Source organism: Phocoena phocoena, chromosome 13 (genome assembly GCF_963924675.1).
Source record: "Phocoena phocoena chromosome 13, mPhoPho1.1, whole genome shotgun sequence".
Lineage (NCBI taxonomy): Eukaryota > Metazoa > Chordata > Mammalia > Artiodactyla > Phocoenidae > Phocoena > Phocoena phocoena.
Window position 1 is genome coordinate 31,323,205 of NC_089231.1, and position 21,052 is coordinate 31,344,256.

The 21,052-nt window shown below is 48.2% G+C and overlaps 1 protein-coding gene across 1 annotated transcript; it reads left to right on the plus strand.

The window, feature by feature from the left end:
* Window positions 1-413: 413 nt before the first annotated feature.
* Window positions 414-3,697, plus strand: LOC136132524 (uncharacterized). The gene is made up of 4 exons (XM_065889431.1): window positions 414-1,023; window positions 1,152-1,364; window positions 1,839-2,063; window positions 3,168-3,697. The coding sequence occupies exons 1-4, from the start codon at window positions 414-416 to the stop codon at window positions 3,695-3,697; spliced, it is 1,578 nt and encodes a 525-aa protein (XP_065745503.1).
* Window positions 3,698-21,052: the final 17,355 nt, after the last annotated feature.

Consider the following 21,052-nt stretch of genomic DNA (forward strand, 5'->3'; position numbering starts at 1 on the left):
TGGCCTCCAGGTTAGGCCCTCAGTAGCCATGAAGAAAGGGAGGCATGCAGAAGTTTCCATGAGTACTAAGTCGCTGCTCTGTTTATTTTAAAGGAAATACCTTTTTGAGGACACCTAGGCCTCTCGGGTATGCATCATTTTCCCTCCAAAGTCACTGAGTACCCCCAGGCCCCTGTGGGCTGGCTGAGCAACGTCGAGGCCCATTGGTCAGTTCCTTGGAGGCCCTCTGTGCGTGCCAAATGATGCGCAACCCACTGCACTTTCCTTGAGGAGAACTACGTTTCCAGAGCCCATGAGCAACCTCTAGACCCTATTTCCGGTGAGTCCAAAGTTCGCAGGAAGTCTTTGTCATGGCCCACATGTGACCTGCCATGAGAAAACACTCTGCTTTGAATACGTCGAACACCTCGTACATGAAGTCGCTCTGCTCGAGGAGTGAGTCAGCACTCATCATCGTTCTGAACATCTTATTAACCATCGCACTCACCATCGCTCTCAACATCACACTCACAATCGCACTCACTATCGGACTCACCATCCCACTCACCATCCCTCTCACCCTCGCTCTCAGCATCACACTCACTATTGCTCTCACAATCACACTGACCATCACTATCATCATCACTCTCACCACCACTCTCAGCACCGCTCTCTGCATAACTTACACCATCTCACTCATGATATCTGTCACCAACAAACTCATTTTCACACTCAGGATTACTCTCACCATCACACTCAACTTCACTGTCACCATGGCTCTCAACATCGCACTCACCATCACACTCACAACTGAACTCACCATCGCTCTCAACATCTCACACACCATGGCGCTCACCATCGCTCTCACCATCGATCTCACCATCGCTCTCACTATCACTCTTACCATCAAGATCAGCATCGTTCTGACCATCGCATTCACCATTGGTCTCACCATCACATGCATCAGTGCACGCACCATCACACGCACCATTGCAGTCACCATGACTTTCACCAACGCACTCTCCATCGCTCTCACCAATGCATGCACCAGCACACACACCATCACTTTCACCCTCATTCTCACCTTCTTACCATCGCACTCACAAATGCATGCACCTTTGCACTCACAATCGCTTTCAACATCGCTCTCACTATTGCACTCACCATTGCAGTCAACATCGGACTCACCGTTCCTTTCACCATCACACTCCCCATTGCACTCCCCGTTGCCCGCATTGTCACCTGCAACATGACAAACACTATCACACACACCGTCAAACACATCACTGTCATCATAGCACTCAACATTGCACTCACCATCACTCTCATCATCTCACTCAACATCGCTTTCAACATCGCTCTCAACATCACACTCACCATCGCTCGTACCATCGCATGCATGATTGCACTCAACATCACACTCACCATTGGACACACAATTGCACTCACCATCGCCCTCACTACCGCTGTCTCCATTGCAATCACCATCGCTCTGAACATTTTTTCACCATTGAACTCACCATCGCTTTCCCCATCGCACTCACCATTGAACTCATCATCGCTCTCACCATCGTTCTCACCATCGCATGCACGTTTGCACTCACCTTTGCACTCCCCATGTCTCACAATCATTCTCACCATCTGACTCAACATCGCACTCATCATCACACACACCTTCACACTCATAATCACTTTCACCTTTGCACTCACCATCGTTCTCATCATGGCTCTCACCATCGCAATCACAATCGCACTCACCATCACTCTCATGACCTCTCTCACCATTGCATTCAGCATCGCACTCTCCATAGCATGCACCATGGCATGCACCACCACATTCTCCCTCGCACTCACTGTAGCAGTCACCATCGCACTCACCATTGCTTTCACCGTTGCACTCCCCAAGGCACTCCCCATCACACACACCATCACCCGCACCATGGCACACACTATCACTCTCACCATAGCACTCAACATTGCACTCATCATAACTCTCATCATCTCACTCACCATCGCTCTCTTCATCACACTCACCATCGCGCTGAACGTCGTTGATGCTATCACTCTCACCATCTCCCTGCATTGTACTCACCATCGCTCTGAACATCGTATTCACCATCGCTTTAACCATCACACTCACCATTGCTCGCAGCATTGCATGCAGCATCACACTCACCATGGCTCTCTCCATCGCACTCACCATCACTCTAAACGTCGTATTCACCATTGCACTCACCATCGCTCTCACCATCACACTGACCATTGCTCTCACCATCGTACACACCTTCACAATCACCATAGCACTCACCTTCATTCTCACTGTCGCTCTCAAATTCACACTCACCATTGCACTCACCTTCGCTCTCACCATCACCCTCACCATGGCAATCACCATCGCTCTCCCCATCGCATGCACCATTGCATGCACAATTGCACACACCATCCTCTCACGATCTCCCTCACCATTTCACTCACCATTGCTCTCAGCATCGCACTCAAAATCACAATCACCATAACTCACACCATCACTGTCACCATTGCACTCAACATTGTAATGACCTTCACACTCACCATCGCTCTCACCAAGGCTCTCAATATCTCAATCACCGTTGCACTCACCATCACTCTCAAAATTGCTCTCACTATCACAGTCAACATCACACTCACTGTCGCTCTCACCATCGCTCTCAACATCTCACTCACCATCACACTCACCATTGCTCCCATCATCACTCACTATCACACTGACCATCGCATTCAGCATCCCTCTCATCATCGCACACACCATCACACTCACCATCGCACATACCATCGCACTGACCATTGCTTACATCATCACATGCATCATCGCACTCACCATCACTCTCACCATCGAACTCACCATAGTTCTCTACACCACACTCACCATCACTCTCAACATTGTTCTCACATCCCACCCACCATCGCACTCACTGAGGCACTCAACATCGCTCTCAAAATCACACTCATCATTGCACCCACCATCACACTCACCATCGCTCTCACCATTGCACTCAGCATCGCACTCTCCATCCCATGCACCATCGCATGCACCTTTGCAATCACAATCACTTTCACCATTGCTCTCAACATTGTATGCAACATCGCACACACCATCACTGTCACCATCATTCTCATCATCTGACCTACCATTGCACTCACCATCGCAGTCACATTCACTCTCACCATTGCTCTCAACTTCTCACTCAGCAACACATTCTCTATCGTGTGCACCATCTCAGACACCACCACTCTCACCCTCACACTCACCATCGCACTCACCTTTGCCCACACAGTTGCACTCACTGTCACACTCACCATCTCACACACCATCACATGCACCGTGGCACACACTGTTGCATTCACCAATACACGCACTATCCCTCTCAGCATCACAGACGCCATTGCTCTTACCATCACTCTCAGCATCGCTCTCACCCTCGCACTCACTGTCACATTCATCATTGCACTCAAAATCGCTCTTACCATGGCTCTCACCATCGAACTTACCATCAAAATCACCATCGGACTCAAAATTGCTCACACCATCACTATCGCACTCACCATCACACTCATCATCCTTCTCACCATCAGTCTCACCATTGCAATCACCATAGCTCTCTCCATTGCACTCACCATAATGCTCACCATCGCACTCACCATCACATGGACCATTACATGTAGCATCACTTCACCATGACTGTCACCATTACACTCAACATCTCACTCACCATCACATGGATCATCGCTCGCAACATCACATGTACCATTGTACACACCATCGCTCTCACTGTTGCAGTCACTGTCTCACTCACCATCTCATGCACCATCGCACTCATCATCACACGCATCTTCGCACTCATGATCGTTTACACCATCGCTCTCACCATTCCACTCACCATCACAGTCAACATCGCACTCAGCGTCGCTTTCACCATCACACTCCCCATTGAACACCCCATCGCATGCCCTGTCACCCGCAACATGGCATACACTATTGCATGCACCTTTGCATGCACTATCACTCTCACCATAGCACTCAACATTGCACTCAACATCACTCTCATCATCTCACTCACAATGGCTCTCACCATTGCTCTCACCATCACACTCACCATCGCTCGCACCATCGCACTCAACATCATGGTCACCATCACACCATCGTATTCATCATCGCTCTCACCATCACATGCATCAGCGCATGCACCATCGCACACACCATTGCAATCACCATCACTTTCACCAATGCACTCTCGATCGCTCTCACCATTGCAAGCACCATCGCACGCACCATCACACTCAACATTGCACACACCATCACACTCACCATCGCTCTCAACATCACATTCACCATCATTCTCACCAACACACTGACCATCGCGCTCACGATCACACGCACCATCGTACTCACCGTCACTCTCACTGTTGTTCTCAAAGTCTCTCTCAATGTTGTACTCACGGTCGCACTCACCGTTGCTCTCACTGTCACCCTCACCATTGCAATCATCATCGCTCACAGCATCACACACACCATCACTCTCACTATCACAGATTCCATCGTACACACTATCATTCTCACTGTCACACTCACCATCTCACACACCATCCCTCTCACCGTCGCACTCACTGTCGCACTCACAATCTCATGCACCACCACACTCACTGTTGCATACACTATCACTCTCACCATGACACTCACAATCACAATCACACTCACCATTGCTCTCACCATCGAACTCACCATCGGACTCACAATCAGTCAAACCATGTGTCTCACCATTGCACTCACCATTGCTCGCAACATGGCATGCACCATCGCACTCACCATTGCATTCACCATTGCACTCAACAGTGCACTCACCATCGCACTTACCCTCACACTCATCATCACAATCACCGTCACTCTTATTATCGCTCTCACCATCACACTCACTGTCGAACTCATCATCACATGGAACATTACACTCACCATCACACGTACCATCGTAAGCACCTTCGCTCTCACCGTCACACTCACCGTCCCATGCACCATTGCACTCACTGTTGCACACATTATCATTCTCACCCTCACACTCACCATCACAATCTCTATCACACTCAGCATCGAGCTCACCATTTCATTCATCATCGCACTCAAAATAGCTCTCACTATCGCTCTCGCCATTGAACTCACCATCGCAATCACCATTGGATTCACAATCACTCTCACCATCACTCTCACCATCACTCTTACCATCACACTCATAATCGCTGTCTCCATCAGTGTCACCATCGCACTCACCATCACTCGCAACATGAAATGCACCATCGCACACACCATCTCACTCACCGTCGCACTCACCATTGCTCACAACCTTGCACTCAAAATCTCTCCTACCCTCGCACTCACCATCACTCTCACCATCGCTCTCAACATCACACTCACCATCACTCTAACCATCACTCTCAAAATCGCATTAAACATCGCACTCACCATCGCTCTCATCTTTGCTCTCAACATCATGCTTACCATCACACTCACCATCACATAGACCATCGCATGCAGCATTGCACTCACCATTGCACTCACCATTGCTCTCAACAGCGCACTCACCATCACACTCACCCTCACACTCCCCATCGCTCTCCCCATCGCACTCTCCATCACTCTCATTATCGCTCTCACCATCACACTCACCATCGCACTCACCATCACATGGAACATCACACTCACAATCATACGTACCATCGTACACACCATCGCTCTCACCATTGCACTCACAGTCACACCATCCCATGCACCATTGCACTCACCATCACATGCATTATCATTCTCACACTCACCATCACAACCTCCATCACACTCAGCATTGTGCTTACCATTTCATTCATCATCGCACTCAAAATCACTCTCACCATCGAACTCGCCATCGCAATCACCATCGGACTCACAATCTCTCTCACCATCGCACTCACCATCATTCTTACCATCACACTCATAATCGCTGTCTCCATCAGTGTCACCATCGCACTCACCATCGCTCGCAACATGAAATGCACAATCGTACTCACCATCGCTCTCAGCATCGTACTCACCATTGCTCTCACCATCACACTCACAATAGCTCTCACCAACGCACTCACCTTCACTGTCAAAATTGCACTCACCACCACACTCACCGTCTCTCTCACCATCGCTCTCGCCATCACTGTCACCATTGCAGTGACCATCGCACTCACCATCGCATTCACCATCGCTTTCACAATTGCACTTACCGTCGTACTCACAATCACACTCACCATCTCTATCACCATCGCCCTCACCACCACTCTCATCATCACACTCATCGCTCCCACCATTACACTCACCATCGCATGCAACAATGCTCTCACCATTGCACTCACCATCGCATTCAACATCGTACTCACCATCGCTCTCATCATCACACTCACCATCGCTCACACCATCGCATGCACCATCACACTCAAAATTGCACTCACTATTGCTCTCTCCATTGCACTCATCATCACTCTAAACATTATATTCACCATTGCAGTCACCATCGCTCTCAGCATGGCTCTCACCATCGCACTCATCATCATTCGCACCATCGCATGTACCATCGCTCTCACCATCGCACTCATTTTCACACACATCGCACCCACCATTGCACTCACCATCACTCTCATCATCGCTCTCACAATGACACCCCAAATCACATGGTCCATCACATGCAGCCTCACTTCACCATCACACGTACCATCAAAAGCACCATTACTCTCACCGTCGCACTTACTGTCACACTCATCATTCCACGCACCATCGCTCTCACCTTCACACTCACAGTTGCAGTCACCAGGGCACTCAAGCTTGCTCTCATCATTGCACTCACCGTTGTACAGACCATTGCACAGAGCATCGCATGCACTGTGGCACACACTATTGCACACACCATCGCTCTCACCATCACTCTCAACATCACACCTACCATCACTCGCACTATCGCATGCACCATCACACTCACCATCTCACTCACCATCGCTCTCACTAACATACTCACCATCGATCTCACCATCACTCTCACCATCGACCTCACCATCGCTCTCAACATCACACTCACAATCGCACTCAAAATCATCTCACCATCGTTCCCACCATCTCACTCAACATTGCACTCACCATCTCTCTCACCAATGCTCTCAGCATTTCTGTCACCATCACACTGATCATCGCACTCAACATCGCATTCACTAGCTCTCTCATCATCGCACTCACTGACCATTGTACTCTCCATCCCTCTCATTATCATTCTCACCGTCACACTCACCATCGCTCTCACAATCACACGTACCATTGTACGCACCATCGCTCTCACTGTTGCACTCACTGTCTCACTCACCATCTCACTCACCATCACAATCACCATCACAGTCACCATCACTCTCACCATCACTCTTACCATTACACTCATCATCACTCTCACCATCAGTCTCACCATCGCACTCACCATCACTTGTAATATGGCATGCACCATCACACTCAACATCGCACTCACCATCATATTCAACATTGAATTCACCACCGATCTCACCATCACACTCACAATCGCCCTCACCATCACACGCACCATCGCAATCATCATTGCACTCACCATCACTCTCAGCGTCGCTCTCATATTCACACTCACCGTCACCCTTGCCATCGCTCTCACGGTCACCCTCACCATTGCAGTCACCATCGATCTCCCCATCACATGCACCATTGCATGCACATTTGCACGTACCATCATCTCAACATCACACTCACCATCACCCTCACCATCTCACTCACCATTGCTCTCAACATTGCACTCAAAATCGCACTCACCATCACTCAAAGCATCACACTCACCATCGTAATCACCATAGCACTCACCATAGCTCTCAAAAAGGCTCACAATATCACACTCACCATCGCTCTCAGCAGTGCAAGCACCATCACACTCAAAATCGCACTCACCATCACACGCACCATCGCACTCATCATCACACTCACCATCGCTCTCATCGCACTCACCATCATTCTCACCATCACACTCATCATCGCTCTCACCATCGCACTGACCATCACACTCACCATTGCACTCACCATCACACTCACCATCACACCTACCTTCCCACTTACAATCACTTTCACCATTGCTGTCACCAGCGCACTGACCATCCTATTCACCATCACTCTCACCATCACACACACAATTGCTCTCAACATCGCTCTCACCAACAAACTCACCATCACTCGCATCATCGCATGCATCATCACAATTGCACTCACCATCGCTGTCTCCATTGCACTCACCATTGCCCTAAACATTGTATTTACCATCGCACTCACCATCGCTCTCAGCATCACTCTCACCATCGCTCTCCCCAACACAGTCACCATCGTTCATACCATCGCACACAACATCACACTCACCCTCACTGTCACCATCATTCTCAGCATCTGACTCACCATCGCACTCACCATCACAGGAACGTTCACACTCACAATCGCTTTCCCCATCACACTCACCATTTCTCTCAACATTGCACTCACAATTGCACTCACCATCTCTCTTACCATCACTCTCAACATCGCTGTCACCATCTCACTCAACGTCGTATTCACCATCACTCTCATCATCGCACTCACCATCGCACTCTCCATCCCTCTCACCATCGCTTTCTTCATCACACTCAGCATTGTGCTGAAAGTTGTTCTCACCATCTCTCCCTCCATTGCACTCACCATCACTCTGAACATCATATTCACCATCGCACTCACCATCGCTCTCACCATTGCTCTCACCATCTCAATCACCATTGCACACAACATGGCCCACACCATCGCATGCACCATAGTGCTCACCATTCCATGTACCATCGCTCTCACCTTCACACTCACCATCGCAGTCACCATGGCACTCAGGTTTGCACTCACCATCGCACTGACCATTGCACAGACCATTGCACAGAGCATCGCATGCACTGTGGCACACACTGCTGCATGCATCGTCACACGCACTATCACTCTCAGCATGGCACTCAACATCCCACTCATCATCGCTCTCACCATCACTGTCAACATCACACCCACCATCGCTCACACCATTGCATGCACCATCACACTCACCATCGCACTCACTATCACCCTCAGCAACATACTCACCATCGACCTCACCATAGCTCTCAACATCACACTCACCATCGCACTCATCATCGCTTTCACCATCATTCTCACTATCGCACTCAACATCGCACTCACCATCTCTCTCACCATCACTCTCATCATCGCTGTCACCATCGCACTGATCATCGCACTCAACATCGCATTCACTATTGCTCTCATCATCACACTGACCATTGCATTCTCCATCCCTCTCACTATTGCTCTCACCATCACACTCACCATCGCTCTCACAATCACACTCACCATCACTATCAACATCACCCTCACTACCACTCTCAGCATCACTCTCAGAATCATTAACACCATATCACTCACAATCACTGTCGCCAACACACTCATCATCACACTCAGCATCCCTCTCACCATTACACTCAACATCTCACTCACAATCTCTCTCACCATCATTCTCACTTACTACCTCAACGTCACACTCACCATTGCTCTCATCATCACACTCACAATCACATTCCCATGCATGGTCAGCGTCACTCTCAACGTCACATTCACCATCGCACTCACTGTCACATGCACCTTCACACTCACTATCACTCTAAGCATCACACTCACTATCACACTCACCATCACACTAACCATTGCTCTCAGCAATGTACTCACCATTGCATTCACCATCACACTCACCATCGATCTCATCATCGCTATCACCATCGCACACACCATTGCACTGACCATTGCATTCACCATTGCTCTCACCATCGCATGCACCATCACACTAACCATTGCTATCACCATCGCTATCACCATCGCACACACCATCACACTGACCATTGTATTCATCATCACTCTCACCATCGCATGCACCATCGCACTCACCATTGCTCTCAGCATTGCACTCAAAATCACACTCACCATCACTCAAAGAATCTCACTCACCATCGTAATCAACATAGCACTCACCATAGCTCTCACCAAGCCTCTCAACATTGCATTCACCGTCAATCTCAGCAGCGCTCTCACCATCACACTCAAAATCGCAGTCACCATCGCACTGACCATCACACTGACCACTGCACTCCCCATCGCAGTCCCCATCACACGCAACATCACTCTCACTATCGCACACGACATCCACCTAACTTCCCACTTACAATCGCTTTCACCATCACTGTCAACATTGCACTGACCATCTCACTGACCATTGCATTCACCTTCACTGTCAACATCTCATCCTCCATCTCTCTCACCATCGCTCTCACCATCACACTCACTCATTGCATGGCTCGCATCCTCGCATGGAATATTTCACTCAAAATGGCACTCATCATTGTTCTAAACATTGTATTCACCATCGCACTCACCATCACAATCACCTTTGCACTCACAATCGCTTTCACCATCGCTCTCACCATCACACTCACTGTCACAGTCAACATCGCACTCACCATTGCTTTCACCGTGGCACTCCTTATTGAACACCACATTGCACGCCCCATCACCCACAACATGGCACACACTATTGCATGCACCTTCGCACGCACTATCATTCTCACCATAGCACTCAACATTGCACTCAACATCTCTCATCATCTCACTCACAATGGCTCTCACCATCACTCGCACCATCACATGCACCATTGCACTCAACATCACACTCACCATTGGACTCACCATTGCTTTCACCATCACACACACCATCTCTCTCTCCATTGCACTCACCATCATTCTGAACATCTTATTAACCATCACACTCACCATCATTCTGAACATCTTATTAACCATCACACTCACCATCGCTCGCAACATCGTACTCACCATCACACTCACTATTGGACTCACCTATGCACTCACCATCCCTGTCACCATTGCTTTCACCATCACACTCAGTATCACTCTCACAATCACACTCACAATCACTATCATTGTGCCCTCACCACCACTCTCAACATCACTCTCTGCATAACTTACACCATCTCACTCATGATATCTGTTGTCAACAAACTCATTTTCACACTCAGGATTACTCTCAGCATTGTGCTCACCTTCACTGTCACTGTGGTTCTCAACATCGCACTCACCATCACACTCACAACCAAACTCACAATTGCTTTCAACATCTCACACACCATGGCACTCACAATCGCTCTCACCATCGAATTCAGCATCGTTCTGAACATCGCTTTCATCATCGCTCTCACCATCGCATGTATCAGTGCACACACCATCACATGCACCATTGCAATCACCATTGCTTTCACTAATGCACTCTCCATCGCTCTCACTGTCGCATGCACCATCACTTTCACCATCATTCTCACCATCTTACTCACCATTGCACTCACAAATGCACGCACCTTCACACTCACAATTGCTTTCAACATCGCTCTCTATATCGCACTCACCTTCGCAGTCAACATCGGACTCACCATTGCTTTCAGCATCGCACTCCCCATTGCACTCTCCATCACCCGCACCGTTCCCCGCAACATGGCACACACTATCACACACACCATCAAACACATAACTGTCATCATAACACTCAACATTGCACTCGCCATCACTCTCATCACCTCACTCATCTTCGCTTTCAACATCGCTCTCACCATCACACTCACCATCGCTCGTACCATCGCACACACGATTGCACTCAACATCGCACTCACTACCTCTCTGTCCATTGCAATCACCATCACTCTGAACATATTATTCACCATCGAACTTACCATCACTTTCCCCAACGCACTCACCATCGAACTCACCATCGCTCTCACCATTGCACGCATATTCGAACTCACCTTTGCACTCCCCATCTCTCACAATCATTCTTACCATCTGACTCAACATCACACTCATCATACGCACCTTCACACTCATAATCGCTTTCACCTTTGCACTCACCATCATTCTCATCATGGCTCTCACCATCGCAATCACAATCGCACTCACCATCGCTCTCATGACCTCTCTCACCATTGCACTCAGCATCGCACTCTTCATAGCATGCACTGTGGCACGCACCACAACATTGTCCCTTGCACTCACTGTAGCAGTCACCATCGAACTCACTGTTGCTTTCACCATCGCACCCCCCAAGGCACTCCCCATCACATGCACCATTGCCTGCACCATGGCACACACTATCTTGTGCACTTTTGCACATACTATCACTTTCACCATAGCACTCAACATTGCACTCACCATCACTCTCATCATCTCACTCACCATCGCTGTCTTCATCACACTCACCATTGCGCTGAATGTCATTGACACTGTCACTCTCACCATCTCTCCCTGCATTGCACTCACCATCACTCTGAACATCGTATTCACCATCGCACTCAGCATTGCACTCACCATCATTCTCACCATCTCAATCACCATTGCACACAACATGGCCTTCACCATCATATGCACCATTGTGCTCACCATTCCATGCACCATCGCCCTCACCTTCACACTCACTGTCACAGTCACCATGACATTCAAGTTTGCTCTCACCATTGCACTCACCATTGCACAGACCATCACACAGAGCATTGTATGCACCATGGCACACAATGTTGCATGCACTGTCGCACGCACTATCATTCTCAGCATTGCACTCAACATCCCACTCACCATCACTCACACCATCGTACTCACCATCGCTCTCACCATCACTCTCACCATTGCACACACCATCACGCTCACCATCACTCTCAACGTCGCACCCACCATCGCTCGTGCCATCGCATGCACCAACACGCTCACCATCACACTCACCATCACTCTCACCAACATAGTCACCATCATTCTCACCATTGCACTCACCATCACACGTATCTTCGCACTCACAATCGCTTTCACCATTGCTCTCACCATCGCACTCACCGTCGCAGTCAACATCGCACTCACCATTGCTTTCACCGTCACACTCCCCATTGAACACCCCATCACACGCCCTGTCACACGCAGCATGGCACACACTATTGCGTGCAACTTCGCATGCACTATCTCTCTCACCACAGCACTCAACATTGCACTCAACATCACTCTCATCATCTCACTCACCATGGCTCTCACCATCGCTCTCACCATCACACTCACCATCGCTCACACCATTGAACACACCACCTCTTCCATTGCGCTCACCATTGTTCTGAACATCTTATTAACCATCACATTCACCATCACTCTCAACATCGCACTCACCATGGCACTCACTATCAGACTCACCATTGCACTCACCATCCCTCTCAACATCGCTCTCAACCATCACACTCACTATCGTTCTCACAATTACACTGACAATCACTATCATCATCGCCCTACCCACTACTCTCAGCATCGCTCTCTGCATCACTTACACCATCTCACTCACGATATCTGTCATCAACAAACTCATTTTCACACTCAGGATTAATCTCAGCATCGCATTCACCTTCATTGTCACCGTGGCTCTCAACATCGCACTCACCATCACACTCACAACCGACATCACCATCGCTCTCAGCATCTCACACACTATGGCGCTCACCATCACTCTCACCATCACTCTCACCATCATTTGCACTATCGCACACACCATCGCACTCACCCTCACTGTCACCATCATTCTTAGAATCTGACTCACCATCACACTCTCCATCACATGGACCATCGCTCGCACCATCACACCATTTCACGCATCATTGCACTCAAAATTGCACGCACCATCACACTCACCATCACACTCACCATCACTTTCAACATCGCATTCAACATCACACTAACCATCGCTTTAACCATCACACTCACCATCGCTTGCAGCATCACACGCAGCATCACACTCAAAATCGCACTCACCATCACTCTCTCTATTGCACTCACCATCACTCTAAACACCATATTCACCATGACATTGACCATTGCCCTCATCATTGCACACACCATCGCAATCACCATAGCACTCACCATCATTCTCACCATCGCTCTCAGATTTGCAGTCACCTTCACACTCACCTTCGCTCTCACCATCAACCTCACCATGGTAATCACCATTGCTCTCCCCATCGCACGCACCATCACATGCAAAATTGCATGCACCATCCTCTCACGCTCACACTCACCATTGCTCTCAGCATTGTACTCAAAATAGCACTCAACATAACTCACACCATCACTCTCACCATTACACTCACCATTGTAATCACCATCGCACTCACCATCGCTCTCATCAAGGCTCTCAACATCTCACTCACCATTGCACTCACTATTGCTCTCAACATTGCTCTCACTATCACACTCAACATCACACTCACTGTCGCTCTCACCATCACTCTCCACATCGCATTTACCATCACACTCACAACTGCACTCACCATCGAACTCACCATCACACCTACCATCGCTCACACCATTGCTATCACCATCGCTCTCATCATCACACTGACCGTTGCACTCTCCATCCCTCTCACTATTGCTCTCACCATCACATTCACCATTGCTGCCATCATTGTTCTCACTATCGCACTCACCATTGCACTTACTATCACATTCAGCATCGTTCTCATCATCGCACGCACCATCGCCCTCACTATCACATGTAACATCGCACTGACTGTCACTCACATCATCGCATGCATCATCACACTCACCATCGCACTCACCATCGCTCTCACAATCGCTCTCACCATCTCAATCACCATCGCATGCAACATGGTCCTCTGTCGGGAGCCGCATAAGAAGTGCCTTTGAGTCTCAGCACGGACGAGACCCATAGTGCCTAGCAAAGCTGGTACTATCAGGTACAAATATGGAGAAGCAAAGCTCTCCTCTGTGTGGTTCCCCTTGTTTTCCCCTGGTTTTGCTTAAAGTGATTTTTATAGGATTACTATTAATGTTAGGAAATATCCCCAGTGCCGACGGAGGGTTTAAGGAAAAACCCCAACTTAGGGTAAAACCAAAAAAGACTCCGGCTCCCCCAATGACTACACCCGAAATCCCCACTCCCAGGCCAGGACATTGGGTGCAGGGAAACACAACAGGAGCATTTGTGTGGCAAGAGCTTACGTTAGAAGAAAAGCTAGATGAACTATGGCCCCCCTGGGGAGTAGTAGATATGCTGGGAAATATTTGGGTAAGGTGGCGAGGAGGATTTATGCTACGTTGGGTGTATTCAAAGCTGGATGAAGTAGGCTACATGGCAAGCTTATACAAGTTACATTGCTCTTTGTACAGAAATGCTTATAAAGGACAAATTATATATTGTAAGTATTTTGCAAAGGAATTTGCTAATAGGTTTAAGGTAGAATGTCCACCCCCAAAGCCTCCCAAATAATTATAAGGAAAAATGTGCGATGTCTGAAGGATAACGGTGAACGTGTAAAGCCTGTGGGAGAGAATTTTTATTACTGTATGGGTTTGTAATTGTTAAGAGAAGAATGTGTTTAAGTTTTGGGTTTGTAATTGTTAAGAGAAGAATGTACTTAAGTTTTGGGTTTGTAATTGTTAAGAGAAGAATGTACTTAAGTTTTGGGTTTGTAATTGTTAAGAGAAGAATATGCTTAAGTTTTGGGTTTGTAATTGTTAAGAGAAGAATGTGCTTAAGTTTTGGGTTTGTAATTGTTAAGAGAAGAATGTACTTAAGTTTTGGGTTTGTAATTGTTAAGAGAAGAATGTACTTAAGTTTTGGGTTTGTAATTGTTAAGAGAAGAATGTACTTAAGTTTTGGGTTTGTAATTGTTAAGAGAAGAATGTGCTTAAGTTTTGGGTTTGTAATTGTTAAGAGAAGAATGTACTTAAGTTTGTACCTTGATTAATGGCCTGATTGAATAGAATGTGCAAATACAAGAACATCTGCTTTTAAGAAAGGTGAAGAAACCGCAAACAGAATTCCAGACCTAGATGTGACCAAGATATACCTAACCACAGGGGATGAAAGAGACCACAGGAGATAAGAGGATTACCTGATCATAAAACCTGCCTAACCTGCTGATATAATCTTTTGATGTAAATGACTTTTGGTTTTACTGTTGTGTACCTTTATTTTGTGGCTTTGGTATGAGAACTAGAATGTTAAGATTGAAAGTGAGATTGCCTCACAGTATAAAAAGCTTCAGAATTGTAACAATAAATTGGCAGATCCTTGCATCCTCTGAGGTGTCTTGCGTTCTGTCCACGCCGACTCCGTCTCCCCTTTGGGAGAAACCTGTTCTGCTGGGGCTGGTCCCCGGCAGTCCTCACCATCGCATTCACCATCACACGCATCATCACACTCACCATTCAATGCACCATCACTCTCATCCTCACACTCTCCATCGCAGTCACCATCACACTCACCTTTGCTCTCACTGTCACACTCGCTGTTGTACTCATCATCGCACGCAGCATCACATGCACTTGGGAACACACTATTGCATGCACCGTTGCACACAATATAACTCTCCACATCGCACTCAACATCCCACTCAACATCATTCTCACCATTGCACACACCATCGCTCTCACCATCATACTCACCATGGTACATGCCATCGCACTCATCATCACACTCACCATCGTACTCATCATCACTGTCACCATTGCACTCACCATCACTCTCTCCATCACACTTACCATCGCTCTCATCATCGTAATCCCCATTGCAGTGACCATCGCACACACCATCACACTCACCATGGCACTCAGCATCGCTCTCACAATTGCACTCACCATCGCACCAACCATCTCTCTCAAGATCGCTGTAACCATTGCACTCTGCATCGCATTCTCCATCACATGCACCATCGCACGCACCTTTGCAATCACAATCGCTTTCACCATGGCTCTCACCATCACTGTCACCATCAACTCTCCATTGCTCTCATCATCGCATGCACCATCCCACAGACCATCACTGTCACCATCATTCTCACCATCTGACTCGCCATCGCACTCACCATCACAAGCATCTTCACATTCACAATCGCTCTCACCATCGCACTCACCGTCACAGTCAACATCACACTCACCACTGCTTTTACCGTTGCGCTCCCCATTGAACACCCCATTGCATGCCCCATCACCTGCAACATGGCACACACTACTGTGTGCACCCTCACATGCACTATCACTCTCACCATAGCACTCAACATCACACTCACCATTGCTCTCACCATTGCACTCACTGTCACAGTCAGCATCACACTCACCATTGCTTTCACCATCACACTCCCCATTGAACACCCCATTGCATGCCCCATCACCCACAACATGGCACACACTAATGCGTGCACCTTCGCACGCACTATCACTCTCACCATAGCACTCAACATTGTGCTCAACATCACTCTCATCATCTCACTCACCATGGCTCTCACCATCGCTCTCACCATCACACTCACCATCGCTCGCACCATTGCACACACCATCTCTCTTCTATTGAACTCACCATCGTTCTGAACATCTTATCAACCATCACACTCACCATCACTCTCACTATCGCTCTCACAATCACACTGACAATCACTATCATCATCGCCCTCACCACCACTCTCAGCATCACTTACACCATCTCACTCACGATATCTGTCACCCACAAACTCATTTTCACACTCAGGATTACTCTTAGCATTGCACTCACCTTCACTGTCACCATGGCTCTCAACATCGCACTCACCATCACACTCACAACCGAACTCACCATCGCTCTCACCATCGCACTCACCAACGTTTGCAATATCGCACACACCATTGCACTCACCCCACTGTCACCGTCATTCTCAGCATCTGACTCACCATCGCACTCACCATCACATGCACCTTCACACACACAATCGCTTTCCCCATTGCACTCAACATCGCTCTCATCATCACACTCACAATTGTACTCACCGTCGCTCTCAAGATCACTCTCACCATTGCCACACGATTGCACTGTCCATCACACGCACCATCTCAATCTCCATCGGAATCACCCTCTCACTCACCATTGCAGTCACTGTCGCACTCGCCGTTGCTTTCACCATCTTACTCCCCATTGCACTCCACATCACACACACCATCACCTGCATCAAAGCACACACTATCGCATGCATCATTCCACACACTATCACTCTCACCATAGCACTCAACATCACAGTCACCATCACTCTCACACCATCTAAATCACCATCGCTCTCACCATTGCCTGCACGATCACCTGTACAATTGCACACACCATCGCACTCAATATCACACTCACCATAGCGCTAAACATTGTATTCACCATCGTACTCACCATAGCTCTTACTGTTGCTCTCAGTATTGCACACACCATTGCACGCAGCATCATTCTCACCCTCACACTCACCGTCACAAACACCATTGCTCTCAGTGTCACACTACCCGTTGCACTCACCGTCACACATACCGTCATACATATCGAACTCACCGTCACTCTCACTATCACTCTCACCATCGTAGGCACCATCACACTCATCATTGCACACAGCATCGCACTCACCATCGTGTGCACCAATGCACTGACCATCACGCTCACCATCATACGCACCAACACACTCAACATTGCACGCACAATCACACTCACCATCGCTTGCATCTTCACACTCACCATCATTCTCACCATTGCACTCACCATTGCACTCAACATCGCTCTCAACGTAGCCCTCACCATCGCACTCACCAATGCACGAACCATCACGATCACCAGTGCTCTCACCGTTGCACTCACCATCACACTCAACATCACTCTCAAGTTCACTCTCACAATTTCACTCACCATCCCACTCTCCATTGCACGTACCAGCACACACACCTTTGCATTCAAAATCACTTTCACCATTGCTCTCACCAATGATCTCACCATCACTCTCACCATCACACTCACCATATCACTCACCATCGCTCTCACCATCGCATTCATCATTGCACGCACCATCGCATTCACCATCTAATGCACCATCACACTAACCATCACTGTTACCATTGTACGCACCATCACACTCACCATTGCATGTAACTTCTCATTCACCTTTGCATGAACCATTGCACACACCATAGCTCTCACCATCGCACTCAGCCTTATAATCACCATTACTCTCACCATTGTACTCACCTTCGCTCTCACCATTGCACTCACCATCGCTCTCTACATCGCACTCATTATCGCACTCAACATTGCTCTCACCATTGCTAACATCTGACTCAACATCGAACTCACCATCGCTCTCACCTTTGTTGGCACCATCACATTCACCATTGCACACACCATCGCAGTCGTCATTGCACTGACCATCGTTCTCATCATCGTGCACACCGTGGCACACACTATGATGCGCACCGTCACATGCACTATCACTCTCACCATAGCACTCAACATCACAGTCACCATCATTCTCACCATTGCTCTCACCATTGCTCTCACCAACACACTCACCATTGCTCGCACCATAGCATGCACCATTGCACTCATCATTGCACTAGGCATTGCACTCACCATTGCTCTCAACAACGCACTCACCATCGCTCTAAACATCGTATTTACCATTGCACTCACCATCACTCCCACCATCGCGCTTACCATTGAACTCACCTTGGCACTTACCATCACTCTAACCATCGAAATCACCATTGTACGCACCATCACACTCACCTTCGCATGCACCATTGCTCTCACCCTCACACTCCCCATCGAAGACAATGTCGCACTTACCTTTGGTCTCACGATCGCACTCACCGTTGCACTCACCGTGGCACACAGCGCTGCACGCACTGTGGCACACTATTGCACACACTGTCGCACACACTATCACTCTCAGCATCACACTCAACAACGCAAGCACCATCACTCTATTCATAACACTGACCATCGCTCTCACTATCTTTCTCCCCATCGTACTCACCAGCGTTCACACCATCACACTCACCATTCCTCTCACCATCATACTCATCATCGCTCTCACCATCATGCTCACCATCTCTCTCACCATCGATCTCCATTGCTCTAATCATCGCACCCACTATCTAACATAACTACACTGTCACAATCGCTCTCACCATCGCACTCACCATCACACTCTCCATCGCTCTCACCTTTGCTCGCACCATAGCACTCACCTTCTCACTCACCATCTCTCTCACCATCATTCTCACCAACTGAATCACCATCACACTCACAATCACATGCATCTTCACACTCACAATTGCTTTCAGCATCGCACTCTCAATAGCATGCCTCATTGCACGCACCATCACAATCCCTGTCACACTCACTGTCATAGTCACCATTGCACTCACTGTTGCTTTCACAATCACTCTCCCCATTGTACTCCCCATTACAGGCACCGTCATGCACAACGTGGCACACACTATCACGTGAACCATCACATGCATAATCACTCACCATAGCACTCAACATTGCACTCACCATCACTCTCACCATCTCACTCACCATCACTCTCACCATTGCTCTCACCATCACACTCACCATCACTTGCACCATCGCACACATCGCACTCACCATCACCATCACCATTGTACTCACCTTGCTCTCACCATCACACTCATCATCTTTCTCTCCATTGCACTCACCATCGCTGTGAGCATCGTATTCAACATCACACTCACCATCGCTCACTATCGCACTCAAGATCGCACTCACCATTGCTCTCACCATCTCAATCACCATCTAAATCACCATCACAAGCAACATGGCCCTCACCGTTGCATTCAACATCGCACATACCATCACACTCACCATTCCATGCACCATTGCTATCACTCTCACCCTCATGGTCACAGTCACACTAGCACTTAACTTTGCTCTCACCATCGCACTCACCATTGCTCTCACCATTGTTGTCACCATCACACTAACCATCTGACTCACCATCGCACTCACCATTGCACACACCTTCAGACTCACAATCACTTTAAACATCATTCTCATAATCACACTAACCATTGATCTCA